General features: G+C 34.3%; 1 protein-coding gene across 3 annotated transcripts; it reads left to right on the top strand.

The window, feature by feature from the left end:
• Positions 1–12,332, top strand: LOC111058286 (RNA-binding protein Rsf1). Of its 3 annotated transcripts, XM_039425089.1 has the most exons (5): positions 1–135; positions 4,729–5,495; positions 7,414–7,523; positions 9,117–9,121; positions 10,828–12,332. In XM_039425089.1, exons 2-3 carry the CDS (start codon positions 4,729–4,731, stop codon positions 7,511–7,513), a joined length of 867 nt encoding a protein of 288 aa, XP_039281023.1. In that variant the 5' UTR covers positions 1–135; the 3' UTR covers positions 7,514–7,523; positions 9,117–9,121; positions 10,828–12,332. The 3 variants fall into 3 exon arrangements, with proteins under 3 accessions (XP_039281023.1, XP_039281022.1, XP_039281021.1); XM_039425088.1 differs by lacking the exon at positions 9,117–9,121 and having other exon boundaries at positions 10,819–12,332; XM_039425087.1 differs by lacking the exon at positions 9,117–9,121 and having other exon boundaries at positions 7,414–7,527.
• Positions 12,333–12,631: the final 299 nt, after the last annotated feature.

Here is a 12,631-nt window from a genome sequence, read left to right as displayed (position 1 = left end):
GCTAATTTCAGGAAATCAGGATTGTGCTCCGCCATTTTAGACGCTGTACGTACACTGATTATTCATAAGTTGTTTGTAGTGCCTGTTATTGTTATTTTACGACGCTTCAGTATTACCAAACGTCTCAAGTGAAATGTAAGTATTATTTTTTTATCAATATTTTGTAAATTTAACTTACTGACTTTGAATAAAATGTATTGTAGGTAGGTACTCAGTTTGGTAACTGCGTATCATAGGTTTTCAAACAAGATCAGTTTTATCACCTACATTATTCATATTATATTATTATTGTTTGTGGTCAATTGATTCCAATACTTCAAGAATATGTTTTTATTGTGTTAACTTCATTAATCAAATTTTATAATCTATCTAACATTTACACTTTTTGGGTATCGGTCCAATCTACTGAGTATAATTTCCCGTTTCATGATTCGGCGTAAATCTAAGTCCAGTACCTTTATACCTTCATCAAAATTGTGAATGGGATTTATTTAGCATGTTATTTTGATTTCAAAAATAAAACGGCTGTCACTATTGTTTTTAAAATGAATGAAGTAGCACAATTTTGCATAAATTCAACCTAAGTTATACCGTGTCAGCCATGTTGTTTTAAACAACTATTGATAGCATAGGTCGATGCAGGATGCAGTACTCATAACTCATACAGAGTGTTTACGAACTCTACCAATACTCTATAGTGGGGTCCACGTTATAATGGCAGTGTGTGATTGGCAATGGTGTTCCTATAGTGAGGTTCACGTTATAATGACAGTGGATGAAGATAAAAGAATAGCGATGCCAATTCTCTGCATTAATTAATCATATTTCTACACTGTCAAAAACATAATTGGCACCGTTGTGGACCTAGAAAAGGATAGTACCACCGGCTTTGTCGAATGATAGACAAGGATAGCAAAACCAAAGTTGATCAAAAAATACTGTCATTATAACGTGGACCTCACTATATCCTTGTCTATCGTTCGACAAAGCAGATGGTGCTATCTCTTTCACGCATTGCGATGCTGCCACATGGTTTATCAAAAATGTAGAAATTCCACTAATTGACAACATATTTAATCTCAATCATGAAAATTTACTATCACATCTTTAAAAATATATTTTCTTGACAAATAAAATATGATAAACTATTTTCAACAATAATGAACAGTTAAATTCATCAGATATACCAGTATCAGCTGTTTGGGCGGCAAGGCTGAGATCTGGCAACCCTTTTCTCCTATCTCCTATTTCTCCCATCAACAATGTAGAAATTCCACTAATTGACAACATATCAATTAATGATATAATACAATTGATGATACAATTAATAATTTAATCTCAATCATGAAAATTAACTATCACATCTTTAAAAATATATTTTCTTGACAAATAAAATATGATAAACTATTTTCAACAATAATGAACAGTTAAATTCATCAGATATACCAGTATCAACTGTTTGGGTGGCAAGGCTGAGATCTGGCAACCCTTTTCTCCTATCTAACTACACTGCCATTATAACGTGGACCTCACTATAGGGCATTGTTCCTGGGTAAGAAACATTCAAACATCGAAATATCATATTTAATTGTCCGAAAGTCTTTAGTTACTCACACAGCGGCCATTTTGCTTATCTCTTATCATTTTTTTTCTGAATAATGGTTGGACATTGATATTTTGCACAAATTTTCATAACAACAAGACAAAGTTACAAGAAAATTAAGATTATTTTTCAAAATCATAAAACAAAATTGCGGTCATTTAAAATGTTGTTTATTAAATAACTCAGAAACTGTTGTTTTTAGAAAAAAAATTACAAGAATAACTTTTTTAGTAAATTTAATTACCTATCGATTTGCTTATCCGACTTTTGAAGATTGGACAAATATTAATAGAGATATGCCAGCTTTAGTGATAGGACACTGCTGGGGGTTAGTTGCAGTGCATGCAAAGGCATGCGGCTAAATTTATAATAGCTTACAAATGACATGCAAAACAGACTGAGACTGTTGCATTGTTGTAGCAGACTTTAGCCGCATTCCTTAGCATGCACTGCAACTAACCGCCAGTGGTGTCCTATCACTAAAGCTGGCATATCTCAGTTAATAATGGTCCAATCTTGAAAAATCAGACAACCAAATCAATAGGTAATTAATTCTACTAAAAAGTTTTTCTTGTAATTTTTTTATAAAACCAACGGTTTCTGAGTTATTTAAGAAACAACATTTTAAATGGCCACCGTTTTGTTTTATGAATTTGAATAATTATCATAATTTTTTTTAGCTTTGTCTAGTTGTTATAAATGATTGTGCAAAGTTTCAATGCCCTATGTTATTTAACCCCTTCCAGCATATTATTGTGTACGTTCTGTGTACAGTAAATTGTTCCATTACGTGACTAGTGCAAAATGTTCCCATGGAACGCCATTTTAAAATCGTTGGTTCAAGCTTTTTAGCGCGCACATATAAAGTTGATTTACACTAAAATGTGTCGTTTACTAGCTGCGTGAATGAAGAAAGGCTGTTTTACAAACCTACCGTCTAGAAAAGTGTAAATTTCTTTTATTCAATTACTCTAAAATTTTCTATCGAGAAAAATTCATTTAATAAATGGTTATCAAACATCATACTGTTGGTTAATTATGTATTCTATGCTATGGTGAACAAACTATCAGCGCATGCGCAGAGAAGCAAGCAGACTACAATAATCGATCAATGAGAGCTCAGATAGTTGGAACTGTACCAGGTCAGACAATTTACCACACTTCGACTGTGGGGCAGGATTTTGGAACTGAAACAGAATCTGTCAAAATTCCTCTCATGGAATGCGGAACTTTTTACTTGGTGAATTGTGAATCGGACAATTTACCACATTCCATGTATACAGAACGGGCCCATTGCTATTTAAAAGCAATAACCTAACCTTCTAAACTACTCTTTTACTGCTGAAACATTAATGAGCATACATCAACATGGACCCCAACCCTTCCACCATATTCCAATCCTAAAACAAATAACAAACCTACACTTTTACTTTTGAAACACTAATAAACATAACTCAACCTGATCCCAAACGGCGTAATTTAAGGTCAAGAGATGTGTGAAAAGTCTTTAACAAAGTGAGTTTAGTAAAGCTAATTTTTTTTTAATTTGTGATGAGTGGCCACCGTTTAATTTTTGTGATAAAAATAACATACTAAATCGATCCCAACCAAAAATATGATGACAGGTAGGCTATAATTGCACTGGATCTAGACTTTAGCCCATTATTCATCTGATTATTCAGATGAATGTACTGAGTACCTATGCACTAGAAGTGTACAGAGAGTTATTCGTTAGATATAATCAATAATAGCTGAGATACAAAGTTCACTCCCAGACAGATGATGGTTGTTTCTATGTAGTTGCTCTCACAAACCATTGGGCAGGTACTTTTCTCTTTCAGAGAACATTGACATATTAATCTACAACTTATTCTTCTATTAATAGCATGCACACCCTGTTTCAATCATTAATCTGAAATGCATAAATTAATTAATAGTTTTCTAAAGTTGTTGATATAGGTCATATAGGAATGAATCATAAGTGCAGTTACATTTTTCAAGAATATGAATTTTAATTAAATTGACTTTACAGTAGTCGTGTTCATTAGAATAACATGAGTAGTTGAGTGTTGTAGCCTACTTTTTATAACATCAATTTATTTTGATGAAATATATTTGTTCACCAAAAGTATTAATAGCTTGATAACAATTTATTACGGTAGTTCTTTTGAAACTTATTTTTAATGTTGAGCTCTCCTAATAGTGTCACAATTCCTTTCCCAATTAGTATCATCAGATACAATTGATACAAGGCACTGATACTGATAACTTTTCTCTTGGGTATCATCCTGTCTGTATAACACGACTTATTTGTCAAGTCAACTTACAACGAGCGGTCGCATGTTGTACGTTTTACAACAGTTGGTAATATTTTATTAAAGAATATTTTTTTTTAGAACAATGAATGCATTTATTATTGAAAATGTCAATTTAACAACCTATTTCTACAATTGGAATATATTTATCCAAACACACACACACTTGTTTTCAAAAACCAACTACAAGAGTTTGTACAATACTGTAGGCCTAATAGGGCCCACGCATTTAATAACGCTATAGGCCTATCAATGATACTGTAAAAGAGGTTTCAGCATCTTAATTTTAAACCGAGGAAAAATGAAAAAAACATTGTATTTATCTAAAAAAACTTTTAATAAAGGTAATTTAGGAAATACATACTTTAACATAATAACTGAATCTTATTAAAAAAAACTCAAGTCTAAAAATAAAAATAAATTTGATTTAAATAAGCATGAATGAATGAATTTATTTGTTTATTTCTGTAATGTTATTCTAAAAAGTTCTCTTAGAAAATATATTTTCTTCGTCCTGTTGATGTTGAGCTGCTTCGACCCAATTTTTTGACGTTATATAAGAGGTTTTATAATTTGCTGACTATAAACTCGAGGTTTTCAAAATTTAAATTACTTAAAGTTTGACATGATCTATAAATGAATGGAGTTATATCAGTGTTGACGCTTTTGCGGAGGCCGCAATAATCAATTTGCACAGTATGATTTTAAAATCTGGATATAATTGCATTTAGTACAAAATGTATAATATATGTTACATTATTCCAGTATAATAGCAGTTATTTTCAGTTGTATTGTACATGCTGATTGCAGATGGGCGACTTTGGAGGTCCGCGCGGCACCCGCGTGTACGTGGGCGGACTGAACGCGCACATCAAGAAGGAGGAGATTGAAGATGAGTTCAAGCGATTCGGGCGGCTGAACAGCGTTTGGGTTGCATACAATCCGCCAGGCTTTGCGTTCGTCGAGTTTGCCAGCGAGGGGGACGCCGAAACGGCCTGTGACTCGCTCAACAACAGCTCCCTGCTCGGGCCCAAGTTGAGGGTCGAAATATCCAGGGGTAGGAGTCGTGGGCGGGGAGGGTTTAGGGGCAGTAGAGGGGGTGGAGGAGGATTCAGGGGAGGTAGGGATGGTGGAGAGAGGAGTTTCGGGGGAGGTGGTAGAGGGGGGCCGTACGAGAGGAATGGCGGAGGGTTCCGTGGAGGGAGTAGGGGTGGAAGCATGGGGAGGAGGGGTGGTAGTTCAGGTGGTGGTAGGTTTGACGACTTTGATAGGAGTAGGGGCTCGCCATACTCGAGTGGCCCCCCCAGCCGGGGGGCTGGAGGCTACGGGAGCAGACAGCCTGTGAGAGACGACTACGAAAGAGAGCGTGACTATGGCGCGAGGGAATATTCGAGCAGCTCCAGCTACCGCACGAGCCGTGGCGGCCCGTCGAGCTATGCGCCGGTCTCTGGTGACCGCTACGGCGGCCGGGAGTCGCTGCGGGACAGCTACGAGTCGAACGGCTACTATAGAGACCCGCCCATGCGAGAGCCCCCTGCAGGCAGGTTCCGAAGTCGGTCACCGATACCGCGAGCAAGGTATTTTACCAAATCCCACAACAGCCTCCCTGCAGATCACTGCTCTAGTACGAATCATTTTACTTGACAACATCTACTGATATTTTCTGAATGCCATTTGAAACTTGAATATATTTCTTCTCTACAATAGCCGTGATGGGCCTCACGAGCGCAAATTCCCGTCGTCGAGTTACTTATAATTTTTCTCTAGAACAACATGAGTAAAAATACAATAGCTGTGGAGGCTCCTCACATGCGCAAATTCCTGTCGTCAAGTTACTTTGAATTCACTGAAACCTTAGAAGCTTCGTACACAACTTACGATTTGTAATGTTGAAATCTACGTATAGTCTATGCTGACGATCTTTTGAGCTTAGCTGACTACAGTCTCCGAAAAAATATATTTGTATCTCAACTTCGACATCTGTTATTGCAAATTCTAATGGCTATTACCGATAGATTTTCTCTTGATCAATAAAAAACATTTCATTTATGCGATTCACTTGGCAGTGACAGCTCTTAAGTGCTGTAGCAAACGAATTTTTCTGTTTTTGTTACTTTTCCGGAGATGAAATCTATGTTATCAATTTTGCAGTGTGAATGTTTGGTACAATTATCTATAATAATTATGAATCAATAGATATATATCCGGGAATGAAATAGAACGCAATTAAGAATGGAATATATCGATTTTTAAATCTATATCTCTTATGGACTAACTTGTTACACGGAAATACCTTCGCCATTAATCAAAGCATGAATGTTTCTCAAAACGGATTATTGTTGCGACATGCATAATCTGATTATAAATAATTTTTCTTCGACATTACCAAGTGTTATCGATTGTGAAAATCAAACTTCGCTTTGGCTAACGTTCGGTGTAGTGATTGTATGTATAATCGGAAATGAAGCAGAGTAGTCCCTGGTGACAATCCGTGTAGCAAGCTAGCAAGTCGAAGTGCCACAGAAAGTAGAAAATATATTTTTTCAATCTCAGAACAGAATTTACATTAGATCTTTCACTGAAATGGCGTTTACTGAAGTGATAATATTCATATTGTTGACCTAGTCTACCCTATATCGAGTCTACCCTATCTTCAACATTCCAATCCAATTACTGTATTTATTTATTCAATCATGTACTAATTGTTATATCATGGGAAACATACAATAGAATTGTCCAAATCTGTTTCCTTTTCGAAATCAATTGATTAATATTCACATCTTATTAAATTTACTTACTAAATTGCGTAATATTGTGGTTTGTATCAATAATAGAATCGGTTATAGGATCAAACAATTTTCAATCTACTTTCAATTTTCTATCCCATGAATTAATCATGAACTTTTCAATCCGACTGAACTTTAACGTAGAGGTACAAAGATTCTATTACCCATATGTTTATTTTTCAATTTTCAATCTCTAATCCACTTCTCTAGCATTCTGTTTGTCTTAAACACCAATTCTTTTTTATTTAACAAATAGCCAAATTAGTTTCCTGAACTTGAATCTCAGTTTCCAAATCTCCAAAAACCAAATCAGTCAAATCGCTTACCAAATATTAGTGTCCTGAACTCAATAATATCTGCTATAACAGAAAATATTATCTTTATACCTCAGTAATCGCCTAACTAGAAACAAACACAGCCTACATTTTATACCGCAATAAAATATCTCTTACAACATTTGCCTGGTAGCCTACTTCTCAGTGAACGAGGACAGTAGGTGCGCTACCCTTAATCCATATTTGTCTCCTCTGTTACTTTGTGTTCAATAATGCTCCAGCAGGTTACTTTGCAAACGCTCGCATTTATTATCAACTCTATGATTTTGTTTTGTCTACTGCTTCTAGCCATCTTACGAAAGGAAACAGTAGATTTGACGTGTATGATTTTGTGTTGTGGGTGGAACGTGATGGGTGATGCTGCTTGATTACAGTGTACGTGACTACGAGCCAAGAGAGTCTGCGTATTCAGGCCGATCACCGGCACCGAAACCATATCCACGAGCCGGCGGCTATTCCAAACCACCGTACTAAACATCAAAAGGTACATTTCATTCGACGGTCCATCTATTATCTATGTTATCGTCGATCTATCTCATATTATACTGTATATTATACCTCCTGGTGAACTTAAACATATTCTTCGATAGGATTTACAAAAAATTCACGTTAAATTATAACCAAACTAATAAAGCGCTTTTGGAAAAGCTCACGATTTAACCAGAACTCGGGTGTTTGGTATGAAGGTGCGACAGTCAAACCACACAATGCTTGTATTGAGGTTATCAGGGAGCAGTGACATATACAGAACATTCTATACATTACTGGAATTTTGTATCCTTGTAGTGTTGGAATGGTAAACTAAGTACTAGATCATATTAGGCGTCTTTTCAGACGCCAACCCAATCAGTCAATCGGAGAGCTTTCTGCCCTGCCGACTGAAAACTCCTGAACAAACGCCTAATATGGTCTCACCCTGAGTGTTAGAGCTATTTTAGCGTGGAAAATGTCTCAAGTTCAGTAAGCGCACAATGCACATTTTGATGTCATTTTCATTTATGCCTTAAGGCTCCAGTTCTCAACAGGAAACGTTTAATGTTGAGGATTACAACTGACAATCAAAAATACTGGATTCGTTAAGAACAGTTTGAATATGGGGTTCATTGTTTAAATCTAGTAGAAAGCCTATAGATTCCCCATGCTCTTGGACTTTCAAGTGAAGATGTATTGAAAAAAGTTTGTTCGTGCTGAAATTAAATTTGGAGTTAATTTTCTAGTTAATTATTGATTTATGTGTCTTAAGAAATAATCAAAGTTTGTTTATTTTAACTAAGATTGTGCAGTTTGGCTGTCCCACATTGTAACTCTTACCTTCTGATCAATTCAAATCGATTTGAGCACACTGGAAAACGGCCAAAATAATTCAACCAGAAAATTATTAAATCTACATCACTCGACGATGCATCCAAATAATGTATCTCTTATCCTCAGGAACATTGAAAACTTGACTGTTCTACGATAAGTCGAACGTATCTATGTAGACTTGATTTTCCACAATATCATTTTTACTACGTAGCTCCTGAAAGTATTTATGTCCAATAGGGAATAATTTTAACTAAACCAGGCAAGCCACATCAAGCGATATTGCTTCTTTATCGTCGATTTGTTTGAACAATTGATATTACACGTCTATGGGTAATCGTAGAGAAACACTTTAGTTACCTACTGCTTTCATGTATTCAACCACAAAATTTACTATTGAACTGCTTCTATTAAAATAATACACTAGTGCTACTGATACGTTATCTGTGATTTAACAACCGTTAAACCGTGATTGAAATATTTTAAAAATAAATTTAGGATTTTTCAGACTTCTCTTAGTCAAGTTTGATGTGCCTTTACAATCTTACTTCCTCTATCAATTCTTGCTGGCAATATACTTCTTAGTTCTAATCTTCAAAAGCTATTGCTATCTTAAAGTTGAAACGGATGGTCTTTGTTAGACAATTTAAATAATTAAATTCCAAGCGAGGTGGATGTTGATGCACCTTTCACAAAAAGGCTTTAGAGTGGCCTAGCGTTGCGGTTTTCTTGAATGGTAGCTTCCAAACATGTTTCAAGTAGCAGGTGGGTCCATTAGACCCAGCCTGTCCGTTTGTATAACGTCTTTGTTATCAGTAATGACACGTATTGTAGTAAAAGTGGGAAGTAGATGTAAAATTGAAAATTTTTACATGATCCATTATTCACTTACTTACATGATCTACCAAAATATTCAATTATTAAAGTAAATTATGAAGTTTTACTCTTACGCACTGGAAAACTTAGCTAATACTTCAGATCATATGGATTGAAATTTGATATTGCACTTTAAAGTAATACCTAGTCCAGTCACTATATACATTGGTGTTTGCAATTAATATCGTAGTTCTGATTTTTTAATATTGTTTGGATACATAACAGAAGTCCGGAACCATTTTTTTTTCATGCAAAATTTCCTTGTGCTAGATACCGAAAGATCCAAAAACCTCATATTTTCAGTTCATTTTCCAGTTTACAGCAATTTCCGCCAAATCCTGTAATAGGACAGAAAAATTAGCTTTCGTCTTTTTTCAGATTATGAAATTCTTAAAGAATAAGATCATTCAGAACTCTATCTTCAATGAGTACTGAGTTACAATTTTTCAAAACTGAGAAAAAAAATCAATTTTGATCCATTTTAGTTATTGATTAACAATATCTTCCGATTGTTACCATTTGAATGTATAAATTCAAAATCCCTCTGGGTGTAATTTTGTGCTCTACAATCTGAAACCAGGTAAAGCGCTCTATCTCATAGATTTCCAGGTACACCTGACAACATTGCCTCTTGTATTTTGATAAACACCTAATTTTTAGTTTCATAGAACTTAATCTTATTAACTTTAATCATTGTTCGAAATCTCAATGTGATGACAATGAAGTTGGTGATGATGATTGAAGCTAAAAATTAGGTGGATCAAAATTGTTTTTTTCTTTAAATTCCACTCATTTTTGAAAAATTGTAACTCAGTACTCATTGAAGATGAAGCTTAAATGATCTTATTTTATCAAGAATTCCATAATCTGAAAAGAGGCGAAAACGAATTTTTCTATCCTATTACAGGATTTGACGGAAATTGCTGAAAACTGGAAAATGAACCGAAAATACGAGGTTTTTGGGTCTTTCCGTATCTAAGCACAAAGAAATTTTGAATGAAAAAAATGGGTTCTGGTTTTTTTATGTATCCAAACAATATATTGAAAAATCAGAACTACAATATAAATTTTAAGCACGCCCTCTTTTTCATGTATATATTGACTGGACTATAATAATAGTAATGCTTCTTTATTTTGAACCAGGACTATTCTATGATAAATCAATTGAGTTCTATTTTGCTTAGAATATTTGAGATAAATTACTAAATATTTAAGAATACACAATAAAACGCAAGAGTTTATTGGTGACATTTTTTATTTATTGATTGATGAAGGTCATTAAAGAATCTGCAGAAAAGGACGTATGAAATACTATTCTCAATCACTTCAAAGATTTGATTTCATTTGCATATTCCTGACGAATTATAATTTTAAAATGTTGATATCTTTTAAGTAAGAATCGTTTTCTAATTGGGATACAAAGGCAAAGTTTTACCTAATGGAAACACTCTACAATACGTCAAATGCTTCACTCTATCAGAATTGATATCTACGTTCTTGCGATTTTCATGAATGTCGTTTGATCTCTGCATTTATCTATATTTCTGGAAATCTCGTCGCCGCATTTTTACAAAACTATTTCTTCTCTGGAATGATTTCAGTAGGTGATGTACGATGATGTTCTGCGTACGGCTAGTACAAATCAACTAGTAACAGGCGTCGAAAAAGAAAATCCAACGATCGACGTCTCAAGGCTAAAATCAACTCCAAGATGACAATTATCCATGCACCCAAAAACAAACTTATGTATTGTGTTAGTTTGAATGCTGAGCCCTCTAGAGAAGAACGCTGTGTGTAGTTTATTACTAAGTATTATCTTCTATTCTTATATTATTTTACGAATATACCAATCAATTTGGAAAACACTTCGTTATATCATGGAAATAGGCAATTCATAAATATTTCAGTGGAGCCGGTTTGAATGTGGAATCTATTGTTACGCTGTTTTATAATATTAACGATTACACTATATCGATGTCAGAAAATTTTGAGCGACGTGTAACGAGATTATTATTTTCAACTAATGCTTCGTTATATTCTGTGAGTAGTACATCGCAAGCAAAGTCTGGTCGTTAAGCATGCAACTCAAACGCTCTTCAAATTAGTATTCAAACACAGTTGCTTGAATACTTGGATCAGATCTGGTCATCATCCAGGATCTACTTTCGGCGAATAGTGGAATTTTACCAATGGACAATTCAAGCGGTTTTCCAAATTATCGCAACAAGTAGTCTATAGTTGAATATTTTTCCATAACTAGAAGATTTTCCATAACGGTACTTTGATAGATTCCGATTTTGTATAGATTATTTTTTAGCATATCAGACAATTTACAATATTGTGAAACTAATCTATTTAAGTTGATATTTTGCTAAATTATGTTAATTAGACTTTGAAGTTCTGTTTTTCAATGCATTTTTGTTTGGTGAGCTGAAACGGAAACTTTTTTGTTGTCATAAGTCTTCACTCATTGGCAGACTAGTAATCAGCTGCCAATTGGTGAGAATCCATTAGTGGGGTTTCTGGATAGCTGCTTCCGATCATCAGGACAGAAGCTCATTGGAAAGCAGGATTTTAGAGCTTTTTAAGATTACTTGATGGTTTTTTAGTATCTTACCCAGTTGGAATAAATTAATTTCTGATACCTGCATTTTTTAAATTAATTCTTTCCAATGACGCTTTTGAATTCAATGAATAACTGATAGAAAATTTCAAACAATATAAATAATGATTAATTAATCGTTTTTTTCTATTTTTTTGGAACGTTCGATTTTTTGCCGTCTTTATGAAATCTACCAGATCAAACGAAACTTGGCAAACACATGAACACATAATCTTTTTGCCAAGTTATGTTTAATCTAATCTAACTTATAAGGAAAAAATCGTAAGTCCAAAAATCGATGTGTGTTTAACTGATACTGACAAAAACATCTTCTCGAATGTGCAATTTCTGCCTTCAAAACTTTTACACATCCTACATAATATATCTTTCCTTGCATGGTCTTCAAAGAATTTTTTACTATCGTATTCATACAGATCAATTTATGTGCATATGTACCTATTATTGTTTTCCACGCCCAATGATAGTCATTAAAAGAATGACATACATAACAAATGCTTTTTATTCAACCTCTTACTCAAATTTATACCGCGTTTGACAAATGGATATTGTGAGTTTCAGAACATACTGTGGCATTTTATTGAGCATCTGACTTATATACTTTGAATTAACTGCTTTAGGACCAGCCTATAGCCGGCCATCACTTGAGCCAAGCTAGTCTCAGTCCTAAAGAAGTTCAAATCAAAGTAGGATACATAATAATAAGGATATGAGAATTAGCTGGAATCTAAAAGCTTCAATTTTATAAATTAATGTATAAATTTAATATAAAAATAAAAATTTCAGTACCCTTT

Source organism: Nilaparvata lugens, chromosome 3 (genome assembly GCF_014356525.2).
Source record: "Nilaparvata lugens isolate BPH chromosome 3, ASM1435652v1, whole genome shotgun sequence".
Lineage (NCBI taxonomy): Eukaryota > Metazoa > Arthropoda > Insecta > Hemiptera > Delphacidae > Nilaparvata > Nilaparvata lugens.
This window is presented reverse-complemented; position numbering and strand designations above follow the sequence as displayed.